The 19722-nt window shown below is 36.4% G+C and overlaps 1 protein-coding gene across 1 annotated transcript; it reads left to right on the forward strand.

Moving 5' to 3' along the window:
* Positions 1-1010: 1010 nt before the first annotated feature.
* LOC145681811 (uncharacterized) lies at positions 1011-14534 on the forward strand. The gene is made up of 6 exons (XM_081753418.1): positions 1011-1222; positions 1926-1986; positions 2428-2541; positions 12302-12963; positions 13480-14252; positions 14347-14534. Exons 1-6 carry the CDS (start codon positions 1011-1013, stop codon positions 14532-14534), a joined length of 2010 nt encoding a protein of 669 aa, XP_081609544.1.
* Positions 14535-19722: the final 5188 nt, after the last annotated feature.

Consider the following 19722-nt stretch of genomic DNA (forward strand, 5'->3'; position numbering starts at 1 on the left):
ATATAAATCTAAGTATTTTTCTTATGTTTTGTTTTAATTTTATTTTGTTCCAAAAAGAGGGTATGGAATATTTTGAAAAATACTACAAAGAATTTTGCTAGTTATTTGTGTATTTTTTTTAAAATGAGTATTTACTTTTAGGGTTGGCTGGTTTACACCAGCGGGTTTTTTTTCTTTTTTAAAATAAACAACTGGTTTAAACCAAAAAATAAAAAATAAAAAGAACGAAAAATGCGAATCGTGTGAACTTCATGGTGATGTTTCCCCACATCAAACCATCTGCAATAGTTTTATTTCCCTTTCACCTTTTAATCAAGGTGTTCCATGTTCAATTCTCGGTCCCTTTTTTCATGCGTAAACAAAGTAGCGGTTCAAATGTCACTTTAAGCGAAAGTCTTCTTCTTGATAACCTCGGTATTACCAGTATCGGCGGATGGATCGGGCGAGCCGGGCGACCGCCCGGGGCGCCAAATTTTAGGGGAGTTTGGGGGCGCCAAAATCCTTGCTAAATTTATATTATTGTAAACGATGAACTAAAAATTAACTTTTTCATAAATTGTGTAGCAACATTGGTTACTACCTCATCCGATAGGCCTCACTCTTTATAACAACCCTGGTTTCTTCTTGAATCTCCTATAAAGGAAATCCCTTCATCCCTTCACCTTATTTGTCTATTAAAAAAATCTCCGCTGACAAAGCTAAAGGCTATTGTTGAGAGTTGGGAGTTTTGAGCAACAATTACACGCTCTGACTTACAACCGCCGCGGTGCCGACAATTGCACACCTTGCGACAAAGCTATGTCGGCCGCTCTAACAATACACACAAACAATATTGAGTTATCGGCAACCAAAAAGAAATTAGTCCTGTTTGTACTGTCAAATGTCTCGTGAAAAAAATTATAAATCAGTGCACATGTAGTGCAGGCTTGATGGTGTGCGTGTTCTTCTTTTCTCTCCTGAATTTCGACTCTTAGTAGAAGAATCGTTGCGTTAATGTGTTATTTATCAACATGTCGGAAAAAAAGAAGCCTTCTGGAAATGTATACAGAAAAAGAAGAGCACAATTAGCGGGTGAAAATGAGAAACAGGCAGCAGCATTAAAGAAATTCTTTCGTACTCCTGAAACAGACAATAATGGAAATGAAAACGTAGAACCAGAGAATGAGGAAACCAGCAAGAAATCAACAAATATTCCAGAAGATAACACAGGTACACAGTACAGGTAAGTAGGCCTACATTACGTAACGTATTTTCGTTTTATTACGTTTAATAGAGAAGAGGTGTTTACACACGTAGCGTCTTAGCAGGCTGGGGTGGGTAGGGTGGCGGCCTCTCAGATAGGCGGCGAACTTCAGGCTCAAAGAAAGTTCTTTCCCCATTGATATAAGTAGCAATAATTACATTCTATACCAACACTGATCCTTGATACATGTACCAAAGCGATAAGACTTTTACTCGTTAGAAGTGTATTAACCAACTTTAGCTGTATTTCAAGCATTCATCTATTAATTAAGTAGAGGGCCTCCATAGTCTAGAGGTTAAAGCGTTGGACTTATGTCTACGTGCTCCTGGGTTCAATCCAAGGACTTTCCGCTTTTCAACGGCAGGAAAACTGGGGAGTCACATAAATAAAGATATGACGGTCACTTGGCCTGCAAAGCTCCTAATACGCCTGTTGGCGGGTAGTGACACGACCGGCTGACCCGCATTCTGTTACCCAGGTGGATGAATTTATACCACTCGCTATCAGATGGCGTTGGAGCAGGCCCAGGATCTATTGGTCTGCCGTGCCAGTGATTATTATTATTACTATTATTATTATTATTAGTAGTAGTAGTATTCTAGTAGTATTGTAGTAGTAGTAGTAGTATCTTTACTAACTAGAATTCTGAAGAGTTAAAACGTATGATTGTTACCGTTAACAGATCCCCGTGGAGTTTCGCTATCACAAATTTTGCAATAGACCCATTATTTCATAAACATATCGTAAATAAGTAACATGTACCAGTGTAAGACTATATAGATTAGGTTTCTATCCAATACGATTAACGTGACTTAAAAAAAGTGTTCGGGCTTCGGCAGCTAATTTGAATGCATTCGCATCTATTTTATGAATGCGCTGATTCTTGATGATTTTCACAACACAAAGTTGTTAATGAATACGGAGAGAATTTAATTTTTATGTACAGTTAGCAAAACAAAAAATGAGGCCATTCTTACGTAGATTCTGTAAGAATCGCCCCATTTTTTGTTTTCCTAAATGTACATTTTCACAATGAACACGGAATATGTAGATTCAATATTTATACGCAGTTATTTTATCATTTATGCAGTTTCTTCACCTTTAGAATACAAATTAAATATATATTTTTTCTTTTAAGAAAATAAACTTTATTTCTAACGTATTAGTTCTTTTCCTTTCCACAGGTGGATCGATCGATTACGAGCATTTCGCAGGAGGAAGAAGAACAATTGAAATCTGGAACAATTGATATACGAAACGAAGATGTATCAGCATTTCCACAGGAAATTGTAATAGACGTAAGTTAAACATTTTGCTATTTGAATAAACATACAATTGCATGTTGGTTGAATATCACGCAATTACAGCTTTGTGTAAAATATAAGAGGAAATGCAGTGAAACATAACTACTTTTATTATTAGAGTACATTGCAATTCGACAGGCATAAATTATAAATTCGACAGACCGACAATTGTTTCTAAATATCTTGTACCAATATGTTCATGACGGCCTAGCTTATATATATATATAGTTAGCTAGTGGGATTAAATTAACTATGTTTCACTTACTTTCCACGAAGCATATACAATATTATTGATTTTCTTTGGTTTAATTTGACGGGTGTTGTAGATGAATGGGTCATTTCGACCTGAACTCGGGATATAAATCGAATTATTATTTTTGTAACAAATAAGCAAGCAATAGAACTGATTAGAGACTTTTCACTAACTGACCTTTTTTAAAAAATCTTTTAACAGACTATAGTTTGGCCACATACATTTTACTGTAATTTGTTTTAATCTGTTGGAAAAATGAAAATACTGAGGTTCAAACTGTATATGCTTTTGTACTGTAATATAAGAAAGCTCATAATTTGTCTGCTATTAGTAATTAATTTATGATGATGATTGGTGTTCTTCCCGGAGGCATGTGTTTGACCCCGTAGGTCTCTCAGCAAGGTGAAACCATGGTGGCTTTGCATTGCTTTCCATGGGATGATGATGACGTTCTAAGGGCGGGATCCAAATCACTTGTGTCCTTACTGAGAATCGAACCCGAGCTCTCTTAGCTATAAGGCGATGAGCTTAACCAGTCGTTTTGCGGAGACACCAATTAAATTATAAAATGCCAAATATATAAACAATCAATCAAAAACATCTTTAGGGTCACACTTACTCAATTTTTGGAATTCATTTCTTGTGTCTAGGTGCATAATATCACTGTATTCCGTTCAAGTTACTTTGACGGAAGACATATGGGATAACGTTTTTTTAAAAAAAAAATAATATGTAATATTTATTGCCTTAGTGGTTGAATGACTAGCAGACTCACATTTGATGCAAGAGTTAGCGGATTCTATCCCCCAAGGCTTTTTATATTGAGCATCGCAAGGAAATCGGAAAGCTTTTCAAATAATATAAAGTACCAAACTCTAATCCAGAAAGCCCGAAAACATTACGATGCAAGTCAACTAACTTATCACATACCAACCCACCACATTTAAAGAGAAAGAAAAAAAGGACACAGTCAGTGGTGTTTCGGAGCTTAAAAACATAGTTTAATTTTAATTAGTGTATAATAATGTGCATATTTTAAAGAAAATACAGATAGTAAGAAATACAAACTTGCTAAGAATAATGTTCAAAGAAATGTTGTTTTCAAAGTTGCATATTTCTTAGGTTAAGTCAGCCACGAACATGTTTGTATCCCGGTTGATCTGGTTGTTCATTACTGATTCAACTTCGTAAGAGGCATTTGTGGAGCCAATCAGGGTCAAGGCATTTAACCACATTACAGCACTTCAATGCTGAAACCGAGAATCCTGGGTAGGGCTTCAGAAATCCTGGGCAGATTCTCCTATGTATAGAAAAGAACATGACGTGGACGTCTTATATTCGCACGAAACCTGTATTTATTTATTTATTTACTTCAATTATTATTAAACTCTTCCTCTCCCACTCTTTATTTATTTATATCTCACATCTATCGGAGGCTTATTGGTCATGCGCCATTCTAAGTTTTGTGTTTATCCCCGGATGATCTAGCTGCTTGAATATCCCCCACCCCCACCCATCTTCGGTGCAAGCCTACCATCTTTAAAAGGGTGCACCGACATTGCGCAAATTTTCCCACGCTTATCTGTTGACACAGATAAAGCCTTAATGAGCAGGCAACAAAATTGGAAATTGCGAAAAAAATCTTGTGCAACGTTGCCATCATTACCATAAGTATATCGACTAATAAAAACAGTCACCAAAATGCAAGTCGTTTTAACAAAAAAAAAAAAAAATACAAAGTAATGGATAACAATAGCATTTTCAGTCATCTATATTATATGTGTGCAATGGCGTCGTTAGAGAAGGTGACTGGGGAATGTGTCCCAGTCATTCATTTTCCGTATCATATCTAACTGTAAGATTAAAACTGTAAGAATATAGTTATTGAAAGCAAATAGTTTTGAAATACTGTAAGGAAAACAAACATATATAAAATAAACAATATATATAAATATTTCTAGAAGTTCTCTTGAAATATCGTGAACAGACGTTCGACCAATCAGAAATAAAGATTTGTCTATATCTTCCAGTTTTGGCCAATCAGAAACAAGCACTTGTATACATATTTCAGGTGTGTCTACCACATATCTTAATAACTATCCTTTCACCTTTCTATAAATGATACTTAGATTTGCATTTGCGTCTTAGTTGTTCTTAGGTGCTGTGAGAAACATTTGTTATATATTACCTAGGTATTATCGTATAAATTGTTACAAGAATGAGTGGTCAGTGTATTAGAGATAAATAGGGCCCCTTGGCAAGAAAGCTCGCCCCCTTGAGTGATGCAGCAACTTATATCTACGTGTACCTCCTACATGCAGTTAGAATTCTAAAGCAGCATGTCGAATGTTGTGTCTCGCCGCGGTTTTCAACGAACTTAAAGAGTTCTGGTTTGGCCAATGGCCACCAATTAATATTGCTACCAAAGTGTTTACCATCCTCTTAGGTATTGATTAAGACCAATATCGTCTCTCTATGAATTACCGTTCCCATGATATTGGCCAAAAATGGCCGATTTCCAGAGATTTAAGGAGCATTATTTGAGGAACCGTAAGTCATAGAGAGGTCATATTGGTGTTGGTCAATATCTAAAAGGGTGGTAAATATTTTGGTAGCAAATAGTAACCGGTGGCCACTGTGCAACTGGCCATCAATTAATATCAGTACGAAAATGTTTAATGTTCTATTAGGGATTAACACTGATATCATCTCTCTATGACTTACCGTTCCCGTGATACTGACTAAAAAAGTTCGAATTTCTAGATATTTAAGCAGTCATATCTCGAGAACTATAAGTCATAAAGAGATGATATTTTGTTAATTTTTGCGAGAAAGAGAAGAGGGTGCGGATAAAAAGATTTACCTTTACATCTAGGAACAATTACAGCTATCCTTCCCGCTAGATCTCTCCATTCTTTTAAAGTTCGTTCTGGCAATGCTCTTAGAGCATTCTCAACTGTTTTATCCTGAAGATATTTACCGGACAGTGTACATTAGAAAGGTTTTGGACCTGAAATTGGTTTGTGGGCCTGAAAAGGGCCTCAGTTCTTTAATTACTGTGTATTTGCTTCACTCCCAGAGAGATAACAAAGCGTTTCCGTTAGCCGACTGTCGGCAAAGCGTGTTCAACGTATATGGCCAGAGCAAATGTTGAAAACATTCTCAAGATGGGTGCTGGTCCCTCCTTTGTTTGGACACGAATGAGGTTCGTGAACTGTACGTTTTGCTGTTTTAATGCATCTCTGATGTTATCTATGTTGGTTGTGGTTGGAACACCTTCTTCAGGAAAGCAATGCATCTCAGCAATTCTTCTCTGCAAAGCTTATTCTTCTCCGTTGTGCACTCTCCCAAATGTCACCAGCAACTGTATGTCAGACCTCCTCAGGTTCTGTTAAAACCCCGAACGAATTGCGGATATAATAAACCAATAATAGAACAAGCCAATGAGGAACGAGAATCACAACGAGCCAATCAGGATCGAGAATTAATCGCAAGTTTTAGTGAGGAGGGTAATATAAACAGGAAGCAATAAACTGGAGTTAGAGCTGACGTCGAGAACCTTCATAAGACTGTGGATACCTAACGGTGACAACTAAGCAGTCGCTACTCATCGAGAAGCTTGCAATGCTGCAGAGCTAAGAAGAAAGAAGTTTGAAGCAGTTAGACGCCGCAAGAAGAAGAGACTCATTACAAGTTTTAACAGGATAGTCTTTTGAGATAATCCTGCTTAAAAGAGAAGAGACTGTTGTGTAAATAAAGAACATTGCTTCAACACACTTACACACACCGCTTCCTGGAGAAATTATCATTGCTTTCCGTCGGCTTGACCCCCTATTGTGCGTCAAGCTTCGCGCTGGCCATATAGGCTGAACAGGCTTTGCCGACAGTCGGCTGACGGGAACGCTTTGTTATCTCTCTGGGATAGCATTAGTGAAGCACATACACAAAACTAGAGACTTTCCCTCAATTAGTGACCGGCCCTTATCAGGCCCACAAACGCCATGCCACGCCAGAAGAAGAAATCTCCCACCAGAAGATCGGGAATGGAGCCATCCCAAGCCCGCAGAGACTGCAGCGAAGACTCAAGAAAGAAGAAGACGACCACAGACCAGATAAAGAACACTCCAAGGGAACCCACCCAGGAAGAAGAAAAGGGACCAGCAATTCCCAGCAGGAGAGAAGCAAATGAAGAAAGAAGAAAGGACCAGCACCAGCCAGATACTCCATCTGCACAACAAGAGGCAGTGCCGCAAGTGAAACTCTATGAAGTCACTTACACAACCGAGGAGGTCATCAACATCATAGCTGAAAAGATGGATACTTCAGAAGTTCGCATCACATACAGAGGTTACAAGAGGTTCAGGATTGACTTCGCCACACCAGTTGCACGAGATGTTTTTCTGCGCATCTTTAAAGCTAAACACTTCGGAGACAGAGCATTATTGATCCAAGCCAGAGGACAAGAAACAGCAGAAACAGCCACACCAGAAGATACGACATCTGACGCATCCGGCCCTTTCAAGGACCAGAAGTCACCACAACCCAAAGTAGGCGCATCCGGCCCTTTCAAGGACCAGAAGTCACCACATCCCAAAGTAGACCATGAAGTCAATGAACCAGCTGACAACGAAGAAGAGTTCACAGTAGTGAAAGGCAGACGCGCCAAGAAGAAAGCAGACTCGCCATCCAAGCAAGATGACCCACGAAACAAGAAGAAGGAAGGCAACAAGAGTTCACACCAGAAGCGACCAATTTTTACGTGTGTTATCAAGAACGTACCAGTCACCACAGATGTTGATACCTTTAAATCTGAGTTAAGGAAACTGAAAGTAAATTTCACAAACGTAGTGAGGATACAAACCCAGAGAGGACCAGCACCCTTACTCAGATTGTTCTCAGAAGATCCCGCTCAAATAAGTAAATTGATAACACACGGAATCTCCATAGGAACGGCACACCACAAAGTAGAAACATCTAGAGCACCACCGCGGCCCATGCCGTGTCACAAATGCTATCAATATGGGCACCAGAGAGCTTTGTGCAAAAACAGAAGAGTGTGCCATCGTTGCGGAAAGGAGCACGAAGACATCTGCAATAACCCAATTAACAACAACTTTTGTGCAACCTGTCGAACAACAGGCCACAGAACAGGAAATAGCAATTGCCCAAGAAGACCACGTCAAACCCACACCATAGCTATGAAAATACTAACAGAAGACCAGCTTACCCACAAAGAAGAAACGGCAAAACAGCAAGATTTAGACGATGGCCCTAATAAGGACCTGACCAACCAAAAAGAAGAAGAAAGGAAGAAGCAGAAAGAACCACCCACCAAGGAACAGGAACAAATTGCTAAAATCCTGCAAACAGTTGTTGACGACGCCATGCATATAGTCACCAACAGAATCATCAAATGGATTACCTCAGTCCTAACTTTCACAATAGAACCGGCAAACCACCAGCGACTCACCAGAGCAATACAGGAAGCAACAAAGAAGATCTACCGGCAGTCCTTCAACCCGATCTTAACAACGGATGGGCAGCTATACGTTCCTTCTCTGCAACGCATCAGTGGAGCCAACGCAGAATAAAAAAAAAAAAATTCTGCAGACAGATGACGACACAAGCACCGACCAAAGGATCAAGAAGACGGCCAAATTGCATGTTAAAAAATAACAGTCTTCCCTACTAACAAAACACCTCCCAAATACAGACAACACAGATAGCTTAACACATTCAGATAGGTTTTAGTAATTAAAATTAAAATATAACATTAATTTATTAATACAGACACTTTTACATGGATTTTCACCACCCTTCTCAAGTGGTTTTGCCATGTAAATACTATTGCATGCAGCATGACCGATAAAGGGGGTTTTTTCCTGGTTTCCAGGTTTTTTATCCCTCTATCAACACAATAAAATCTTCTTTCGCGCTTTCCTATCTTCTATTTTACCCTTCTTTCTTTCTATTTACACTTTAACTACAGATACGCGTGTAAATGTCTTTCGTTAAAGATAGAAACCGCGAGACACACCCACCGACACCAGCTTTAGGCTACTAATTGCATGTGAGGAGAGGCATGTAGATAGATGGTTGATGCCTTACTCTCTGTCAGGGCGCGGGCTTTCCCGAGGGGCGTCCTTATTTTTAACTTTTCTGTTTCTGTTTCTGTTTCTGGAGAAACATAAGTGAAACTTTCAGAATGGAGTTTACATTGACGAAAACAGAAAAAGGTGTACCTTGTGTATTAATGGGAGGCTTTAAGTATCGTTTCTTTCGCCAAGGAAAAAAAGGCTCAAATTGGAGGTAAGTTAATGTAGTACATAATTTTTGCATGTATATAAGCCTATAGCTTGCTAAGTTATGCAAAGCCTACATTAGTATTTTCAGTAGTCAGCTTGACCTATATTTTAGTAAGTTCTGTAAGCCTATATTAGTATTTATGCTAGTCAATAGGATCCATATATACTTTGTTAAAAGATGTAACACACTATTAGTATTAATGTCGGGAAGTTGGACCTATATTTTGTTAAGTGATGTAACCTATATTAATATTTATGCCATTCAGTTGCTTCTATACTTTGTTAAGTAATGGAAAGTTACATTAATATCCATGTCAGTCAGTTGGGTCTATATTTTGTTAAAATATGTGTCTAGTCCCTATTTTAATATTTATGCCAGGCAATTTGTCCTATACTTTCGTAAGTGAATAAGTAAGCCTGCATTAGTATTTATGTCAGTCAATTGGACCTATACTTTGTTAAAAGGTGATGGAAGATATAACATTTTTGCCAGTGAAATAATGAATACATTTTTCTTTAAATAGTAAGTTTAGAACACGTGATACGATTTAATTATTATTTCCTTTCTTTCAGATGTACTAAGAAAAGCTGTAATGCTAGTATAACAATGGATGAAAATACAAGTGAAGTTTTAGAAAGGAAAGATATTCATAATCATTGTGAAGATGAAGATGGTGTTCAACGGCATTTTCTTAGAGAGAATTGTAAGCGACGAGCCACTGAACAATTGAACGAGAAGCCAAATAAAATTATAAGGCAGGAAGTTTCAAAATTGGAACATCATGACACACTTGATCATAAAGAAATTAAAAGATGCCGAGACGTTATTTATAAAAATCGAAGAAAGGTGACTCCTCGTCTACCCAGAAACACCGTAGAGGCTATACAGCAAATGGTTCAGAAGCAGGATGATATAGCAATTGACGGAGAAAGATTCATCTTTGTTGATGATGAAGCTAATATAATTCTTTTCACGTGTAAGAAAAATATCGAGTAAGTATAATTTCATTTATAACCATTAACTTTGAAATGAGTTTCATTTACAGCATCAAGAAGTAGAATAGGAAGTAGTTGCTTGAACAGAAAAGTTCCTTTTTCCGTCTTATTTCCAAATTATAGTAAAATAGTTTTTTTTTTTTTTTTTTTTTGATTCTCACAAAATATATCGTAACATAGCATTTCACCTAACGATATGACACTACAGTCTTGTTTACTATTTTCTTTTCTGACACTAATCTTATTTTCTTTTCAGTTTTCTGTGTGAGTTCAGCGGGTTAGAAGTATTTGCAGATGGAACTTTCACTTATGCTCCTAAGCATTTCACACAGTTATATACAATACATGCATATAAAAATGGATATTATCTACCTCTATGTTTTGCATTTTTGCCGAAGAAAGACAAGAATATGTATGTGGCCATGTGGAAGATGATAAGAAACTTAGACAGTAGATTCGACTTGAAAATCATTTACGTTGATTTTGAAACAGCTGCTCACGAAGCCATCAAGAATGTGTTTCCAAATTGTGACATTCGTGGCTGCAGATTCCATTTGGGACAAACATGGTGGCGGAGGATTCAAGCCGACAATGATCTGCGACAAGCATATATGGATCCAAAATCTGAACTAGGTATTATTGATATTATTATGGTCTATTATTCTTTATTATTAATTTAATAATACCATGTGGACTTTGTTTTGTTATATATTAATACAGAATACAGTTGAAAATAGAATCTTATTCTGTTTGACTGAAGAATCTTAATTCAGTCACCATTCTTAAAAGCAAATAAACTGCTGTTCTAATAATGTACGAAATGAAGAAATTATAAAGCCAACAGTAAGATCCATCAATTTCACTACTTTCCCAATGCTTGCTTATTCTAACAAATTATTATTATTATTATTATTATTATTATTATTATTATTATTATTATTATTATTATTATTATTATTATTATTATTATTATTATTATTGCTTTTCTTACAGGTTCATGGATAAAGGCATTTTTTGGGTTGCCATATTTACATCCAACAGAAGTATCAGATGCCTTTACTCAACTAATATCAATGACGCCGGATGATACAGGGCATAAATTTTCCGATTACGTCCTAGAAAACTACATAGAAGACGGTTGCAAGTAAGTAGCTTCCTTTTGAATTTCATCTATAGTAGCACATGCTTCAATAACTCTTAATACTGCAAAAACTGTTGTCCTAGTTTGAACACAACATTAATGGTTGTGCTGATATGGTATTTTCTCTCAATGCAACTTAATTATAGTGAAATTTTCTTCTGTCTTCATGTAAGACGTAGATTAAAATGCAGGTTTTGATAGTTGTAAACAAATTACGGACCAAGACTATAAATATTTCTTGAATCTAGTGTTATAAATGTTTTAGTGTTTTATATAAATTGTCAATAATTGTGTGCATGAACTAAAGATCTTTTTATTTTATTAATTTTAGGTATCCACCTGTCATGTGGGCGTCTATACCATCCACGATGCGTCGGACGACAAATGGACCAGAAGCTTTTCACAGACATTATAATAGTCAATTTTACTTCCCTGCTCCTGATATTCATACGGTGATTTCTGCTTTGTTAGAGATCCAAACGGAAACTGCCATGAAAATAACGTCCATATTAAAAGGAATTTCAAAGGCCCAAAGACCAGCAGAAGTCAAAAGGAGCGAGTTTGTCATGAGGAAGTATGCTGAGTTCAGGAATTCGCAGAGAAACTATGAGAAGGCACGTATGACATTTTTAAAAGCTGTAGGATTTAAATTTCAAGCATTCAAACTGTAAAATGAAATTTTCTGTAAATAAGTATGTTGCTTTGTAAATATTAGAATGCAATAAAATATATCTCATAAAGGAATAGCTTTATACATTTCATTTCGATGCAAAATTTCACACAATTCCTTAAATCCTGTTGTTGGCAACGTCGCGGCGGAAATTTGCGCAATTTCAGCACTTTCTGCTCCTCGTTAATAAGACATAAATTACTTAGATTATCAACGATCTAATCTTTAGAAAAATTTGCGCAATGTCGTTGCACCGCTTTAAAAATTATGAACATAATTTTAAAAATTCCATCAAATTTAGTCACTTATTCTTTGTTAGAAGACAATGTTTAAAATAAATTTAACATTTTCTACTGACTTTTTTTTTTTTTTTTTTTTTTTTTTTGCAGGTGTTGGAATCACAATCAATCGATCTTGATGATCCAGGAAATTGGCCAGAACATATTACGGACAGAATGCGTCAGATACTTGTTAGACGAGGTCCAGTTCAAGTCTCCAAACGAGAGTTCCCAGTAAACATCGAGGGTCGGCGATTTACTACAAGTAACTACAAAAGACGTCTGCACAATGGAGAAGAAGTTGCTCGTAGTTGGCTTATTTATTCAGTGACTAAGGATGCAATATTTTGTTTCTGTTGCCGTCTTTTCGGTGGTACTACAATGTCACTCTCTTCTCGTGAAGGTTTTTCGGATTGGAAGCATATGTCCGGACTGTTATCAGACCATGATAGATCTTTGACTCACATGAAGGTTTTTCAATCGTGGTTTGAACTTGCAAACCGAATACAGTCAGGTAAAACAGTTGACGCTGAAAACCAAGCAATTATTCGCAATGAAACTGAGCGTTGGAAAGAGGTTCTCAAACGACTGCTGTGTATAATTCAGTTTCTTGCTTCCCAGAACTTGGCATTTCGTGGTCAAAATGACACTATTTACTCAAGAAACAACGGCAATTTTCTCAAACTAGTTGGGTGTATTGCACAGTTTGATGTTACTATGGCTGAGCATTTGCGACGATCTATAAAGTACATGCGAGGAGTAAAGAGACACATGTACATTATTTGAGCAAGGACATTCAAAATGAAATAATTGAACTCCTTGGGTTAAAAATAAAGGATAAAATTTTGACTGATCTAATGAAAGCGACATATTATTCCGTAATATTAGATTGTACATCAAACGTAAGTCATACAGAGCAAATGACACTAATTGTTCATTTCGTGAAGGTAGAACTGGGTAAGGAACCATCCATTGAATAACATTTTTTGGGATTTTTGTGCATAAATGATTCTTCAGGAGAAGGACTAGCTACCACTATTTTGGAAGAATTAGAAAAACTGAAAATTTCTCTCTCAAACATGCGTGGCCAAGGGTATGATAACGGTGCCAATATGAAAGGAAAGCACTCAGGCGTTCAAAAAAGAATATTAGATCTAAATAGTCGAGCATTTTTTGTTCCTTGTAGCTCCCGTTCATTGAATTTGGTTGTGAAGGATTCTGCAATGTGCTGTAGTGAGGCTGTAATTTTTTTTTGCTTTATTGCAAGAAGTATACAATTATTTTTCTAGTTCCACATATCGTTGGTCTGTTCTGCAAAAACATATATCCAATTTCACTTTGAAACCTCTTAGTGATACTAGATGGGAGAGCTGTATTTATGCTGTCAAATCGTTTCGCTACCAGTTAGGAGAAATTTACGATGGTCTTTTCGAGGGCAAAAATAAGGCTTGTTCCCTGGCTAAGAAGCTCCTGAATTTTAAGTTCGTTTGTGTTGTGGTGTTTTGGTATGAGGTTCTTTCTTGTGTTAATGTGGTTAGCCATGTTTTTCAACAAGAATCAGTGGACATTCAGCAAGCAGTTGATCTGCTTAAGAAAACCAAGTGTCGCCTTGAGAACATGCGAAGTGATGAAGGTTTCCAGAATATTTTGGTTGATGCCAAAGTAATTGTTGAAGAGCTCGACATTCAACCACAATTTGAGAATGAACCAAAACTCCGACCTAGAAAAGTCAAACGACAATTTTTGTATGAATCTGAAGACGAACCGATTAATGATCCATACAGTGCGTTTAAATGTAACTTCTATTTTTGCACATTAGACACAATTATCTGTTCCCTGAATGAAAGATTTCAACAACTGCAACAGCACAGCGAAATATTTGGGTTTTTGTATGACATCCATCCAATAACGGACAAAGAGTATTTACTAAAGTTTTGCAAGGACTTACAACTATCTTTAACAGACAAAGATCACTGTGATATTGACGGATTTCAGTTATATCAAGAGCTCTTACTTTTACCTTCATTTCTCGGTTCTGAAAGTGGGAAACAAACCGTTGCAAGTACTTACATATATTTGCAAGAACTCTCTTATTGGATTATTTCCAAATGCAACTATTGCTCTAAGAATCTTACTAACTATTCCTGTAAGTGTAGCTTCAGCAGAAAGTAGTTTCTCCAAGTTGAAACTTATAAAGAACTACCTACGATCAACGATGACGCAAGAGCCTCTTGTAGGCCTTTCTATGATGTCTATTGAATGTGATGTTCTGTGTGAACTTGACACTGATACTTTAATTAAAGACTTTGCAGAGAAAAAGGCACGAAAAGTTAACTTTACTTAGCATTGTAAACAAGTCAAAGGACAATTTGCATTAAAACTGTATAAAGATATAAAATTATATTACTGGTTGTATTATTTGTATTACGAAATCTTTGTACAATGCTGTTACAAAATATATTTGTATGTTCTTTTGTTCATATATGTGTTCTCTTTCGCAGTTAAGAAGGTTGTTTATGTATATATGTGTAAATAAATGCTGTATCGCATCATCAATCTTAATTTTATATAAATCGTTTCTCGAATCGTTCTGTAAATTTCTAATCAGTGACGTAGAATATTTTGCATGCTCATGTGTAAATAATTGTTTCCTATATCGTTAACCAAAACTTACTCTGTGTATTTAACTGACAAAAGTTAAGATCTTACTCAATTTGATAATTGATTCTTATAGTTATAGAGTTCAAGGAGTTATCCTTTAAAAGCAGCTATCTGTAAGGTAGCATAGCAAATTTAAACTCAGTAATACCAATGGGTTGTAGGGGGCACCATATGGATTCTTTGCCCGGGTGATATTTTCCCCTTCCGCCGGCCCTGGGTATTACGTAAGGATGTTAAGCCTGAACATACGAAACGAAACCAAATTGTATATTTCTGCATGCTTGAATGCCTGTTGTTTTATAAAGAGGCCAAGGTTACTTAAATATATTGATAGAAATTGGCAAAATTTATCGATTGCCTACATAGCTTCCAACATTAGCTTAAATTGGACTTTCAATGATATCTACGTACTAAATTTGTAATTTAATACCTCAGTTTTAGCGTACTGATTATGATATGTTGACCTTTAAATTTTACATGCAAACCAATAACAGGATTTTTCCGTTATTGTTTTACATTTAGAGTAATGACGGGATTTTCCCGATGGCTAGGGCGGGAGTTTCCCAATTTAAGAAATTTACTGACCGGACTTACTTAAGCTTATGTGACCTCTTCCAGCACAACCCCCTTGTTGCATAATAACACCAAGGCGAAACAAACTTATTTCTGTCAATATGTAATATAAATACATAAAGCAAAATATCTAAACCCAAAAAAGCCTGGTTTAAACCAAAAAAGCCTGGTTTAAACCAAAAGAACTAGTTTAAACTCCCCCCAAAAAACGGGGTTTTGCCATTTTCAAAAATAACCACGGTTCTTGCCAACCCTGCTTACTTTTGTATGTAGGAGGTTAAAAAAATCTTATTATATACATTGGTTAATCCTTTGGAATTCATAATGTAAATATGTTGAGAAGTAAAACTGTTTGAAATATCTTTTCGAAATTCATGGTTTATTTTCGAGGTTTTATATTATTATCGACATCAACCACTAATTAAATGACTTTTTGTGTTATAGAGAAGCGAAACAAAATCTCGTTTATCAATTTACAGCAGAATTTTGAAAAAAGCCCAAAATTTCCCAAACAAAAAAGCGAAGCAGAAAAAACCGAGTTTTTTTTTTCCAAAAAAGCCGTTGCATCTCTAATTCTTCCATCATCATTCACTTGCTTTAATCATCGTCTCTCATTTATCCTAAAGGGCATAATCGTGGGACGTTAAACTGAGAATATCACCCTTCCCTAAGGTACTGTGTAGTAGTGTACTGTGACAGGCACGTAGCCAAAAGGGGGTCCGGGGGGTCCGGACCCCCCATTTCGAGACACAAATGAAAAAAATTAGGGAATGATGAGAGAAAATGAAATGAAGAAAAGAAGGATCAGCGTTAAAAATAAACTACAGGAAGCTTTTGGTTACTCTTTCTTATGAGGGAATTTGTATTACTTGCAATACATGGTTGCGAGGTGAGCGATATATCCTGGATGAGTCAGAGAATTTGAAATTTCTAGAAAAGTTGTGGAATTCTCAGAATTTCTGCTACTAGTCAAGGAGATTTCAAGCTTCCGAAAGCATAGTGATGTTGTGTAACAGCGTGGACACTTTTTATCATAATTTTTCGTCATCGCATCCTTGCAATATCGAACATGTTATTTCAAAAACAATTTTCTACTGCTCCTTCAACCTGTCATTTGAAACAGGCAGTAGTTGACGGAATAATAAAAACAAAAATATATGTGGAAAGAAAGTTCTGTTAACATTTGATTCAACAGAAAAAGGAACGCAGATATTGCAAAATATTTTACAAGACATTATTGAGTATGTACTTTTTATAATAATGAATATGTACTTTTTTATAATAGTTGAGGTCATATTGAAAGGAAAATTGTTATATTTGAATAAACAGAGGAAGGATGTAAATATTGTATAATCTTTTTCAATACTTTTTTACTCGAGATTTCTTCATAGTTTATTAAAATACTTACCAATATATCCTCACAAACCAATATATGTTGATAGTAAAGTAGTTTAGATTGATCGAGCTCCTGGGCCTTCAGAATTTCATTAACCCCCCCTCCCCCCCACGTTATGAAATCCTGGCTAAACGAACCAATATATGTTCCAGTAAAATTGTTTAGAATGATCGAGCCCCTGGTGTGATGACCACAGCATTCCATGTCACGGACCCCCCCCCCTTCACGAAATCCTGTCTACGTGCCTGACTGTGAGTAACTTCGTGATGAATGTATCGTAACTTCTTACATTATGAGCTATTCATTGAAGTACAGACTAATCCCGCAAGATAGCAGCACTATTCACATTCTTCAAAGTATGCCAACCTACCCATTCTCTGCTCGAAGAAGAACGCTGAAACAGACTATTAGTCAATCAAAATGTCCCAAACAATTCTCAATATCCCTCAAATAGCTGCTGTCATTATTTTATAACTTCCATTTACAAGTATCAGTGTTATTTTTCAAAATTCAAATTACTTTGTCCATCGACATTAAAGTGCAGCTGATTTTAAAAAAATGATTTTGTCGAAGTCGCCCGGAATGCCACCTATGGTGTGCGTGACACTATCAATATCAATATGATAAAAAAAAAATCGAATCCAGTTCAAGCCAGAAGGCATCGAATTGGTCGAATACAGTGGGTAGAGGATCCATTCCTAGCTGCAATCACAATTGTTGCCATGGCAATGACCAACTTGGGTAGGGCCGTTATGCTGTCGAAAAAGAGTGCCATTTTTTCAGTTTCCCGTGCAGTGCCGTAACTTAGGGGAATTTTCTTGAGGGGGGCAACCAATAATATTTGGACTTCTCTATTAAAAGATGAAATACGGAATTTGGACTTCCTAAATTTTAAAACCTCAATAAAGAGTTTTATTACTTCCAGGAGCCTTAGTTGATGTTTTACTAAAACAGGGCCTAGATTACATTTATGCTTCATCTTAGGGGAATATACGTTGTTCAGATGATGGGCAAGAGCAGCATTTAAAATTATTTTTAGTTCTTTTGGAAAAGGTACGTGGGCCCATTTCATGCTTCACAATTTAAATTGAGGGGACAATATTTCACACAACTTAAAGTCTTAAGAAATATATACATATAGGGGGGAAGGCACAATAGGCATAATAGTAGACATTTCACTGGAATGGGGCCAGATCATATTTTTATTTCATTCGAGGGATTGCGTGTGTGTATGTGTGTCTGTGTGTCTGCTGCTTTTGGGTCGTGATGAAGCTTCATTTCTACATCCCTGTTCGTATCGTGTGATATGGAGTACGAAAGTTTTATCTCGAAGCGGGTTTCCGGCGAATAGCGGGATCTTAAATGGAGGAGCAATTGTCCCCCTAACCCCAACAAGCCCTTTTCTCCCAACGTTTCTCCCAAATATAATCACGTACTTTTCGTAGAAGGCCTGCGTAAAAATAATGATGTTTATTTGCCCCATTGCAATTCTACCATCATCACTTCTCTCTGAATCTTTATAATAGGTACGGGGCCACCGCACTAAACTTTCTCACTTCAATTTCTTAAACTAAACCATGTTATGTTGCAGTTATTTTTAATGTAACATTTCCTTAGAAAATGCTATCCAAATGATAAGGCGTTTTCGAAAAATTTCACCCAAAGAAAGTCAATCCAAAACAAAATTATCCCTTGTAGATTTTTCCACAAGAAATGACTTATGTCGTATGTTACGAAATGAAGTCAAATCTTTCAGTTTTACGCCCCACGATTATGCCGTGTAGGCTAAAGGAGACTATGATGATGAGGAGTGAAAGTGTAATGAAGAAAGTGGGAGGAAATGGGAGAACTCCGAGAAAACCCACGAACACGGTATTGTCCACCACAAAGTGCATTTGACGCGAGCTGAGATCGAGTCAGGGACCCCACCCACCAGAGGTGAACGCTCTAACACTGAGCCATTGCACCAACCATATAATAGGTTTATTAGTGAAGTATTCGTTTATAAAATAGCAACAAAATATCATAAGTCGTATTTTACAAAACTAAAAGAACTTACCCCAAGAATAAACTAACTCTTATGAATATTCTAATGGAACTGATTTATACATTACACAAATATTAATGGAATATTTATTCATGAAATATGAAGAAAATCACTTGAGTTGTTTTTGAGAAAGTAATCTGAAAAAATTTACTCCCAAGAATAAAGTATTCTTCGTAGACTTTTTTTTTTAGGACAAACGAATTGAGCTGAGTTGATTTGGAGTTTAACATCACTTTCAGCAGCCAGGCTATTTGAGACGGGACCTACTGATTAAAGTGGAATCCGAACCACATGAGCTGCCACTGGAAATCGAACTCGGGTCTCCCACACCAAAGGTGCGTACGCTAACCGCTTTGCCACGAAGGAGCTCCAGAACAAACGAGTTATGTCATATTATCAGATTATTAATGAAATATTAAATTACAAAATATGAACAAAATCGCGTGAGTCATTTTTGAGAATCATTCCCCCCCCAAAAAAAAAACTCACTCCCAAGAATAAAATACCGCTCGTACATTGTTTTAGGACAAATGAGCTATGTCATATGGTCAGGTTATTGACGAAAGTTTGATTTATGAAATATGAACAAAATTGTGTGAATCGTTTTTCTTATAAAAAATCGCCCGGGAAAACTCGCCTCCTAGAATAAACTACTCCTCGTATATTTCTTAAGGACAAACGAGTTATGTCATATCAGGTTATTAATGAAATAGGATATAAACAAAATCGCATTAATTGTTTTTTTTTTTTTTTTGAGAAAATCGTTTAAAAAAACACCCCCAAGAATAAAGTACTTCTCATACATTCTTTCATGACAAATGAATGATACCATATTGACATGTAATTTAATTTTTT

This window comes from Thermobia domestica, chromosome 3 (genome assembly GCF_964235325.1).
Source record: "Thermobia domestica chromosome 3, izTheDome1.hap1.1, whole genome shotgun sequence".
Lineage (NCBI taxonomy): Eukaryota > Metazoa > Arthropoda > Insecta > Zygentoma > Lepismatidae > Thermobia > Thermobia domestica.

Excerpts from the sequence above, each read along its gene's own strand:
- LOC145681811 (XM_081753418.1), top strand. The coding sequence starts at position 1,011 with ATGTCGGAAAAAAAGAAGCCTTCTGGAAATGTATACAGAAAAAGAAGA. Across the intron at positions 1,987-2,427 it reads CATTATTTCATAAACATATC|GTGGATCGATCGATTACGAG; the intron begins GTAAATAAGTAA and ends TCCTTTCCACAG. Across the intron at positions 2,542-12,301 it reads CACAGGAAATTGTAATAGAC|GTGTTGGAATCACAATCAAT; the intron begins GTAAGTTAAACA and ends TTTTTTTTGCAG.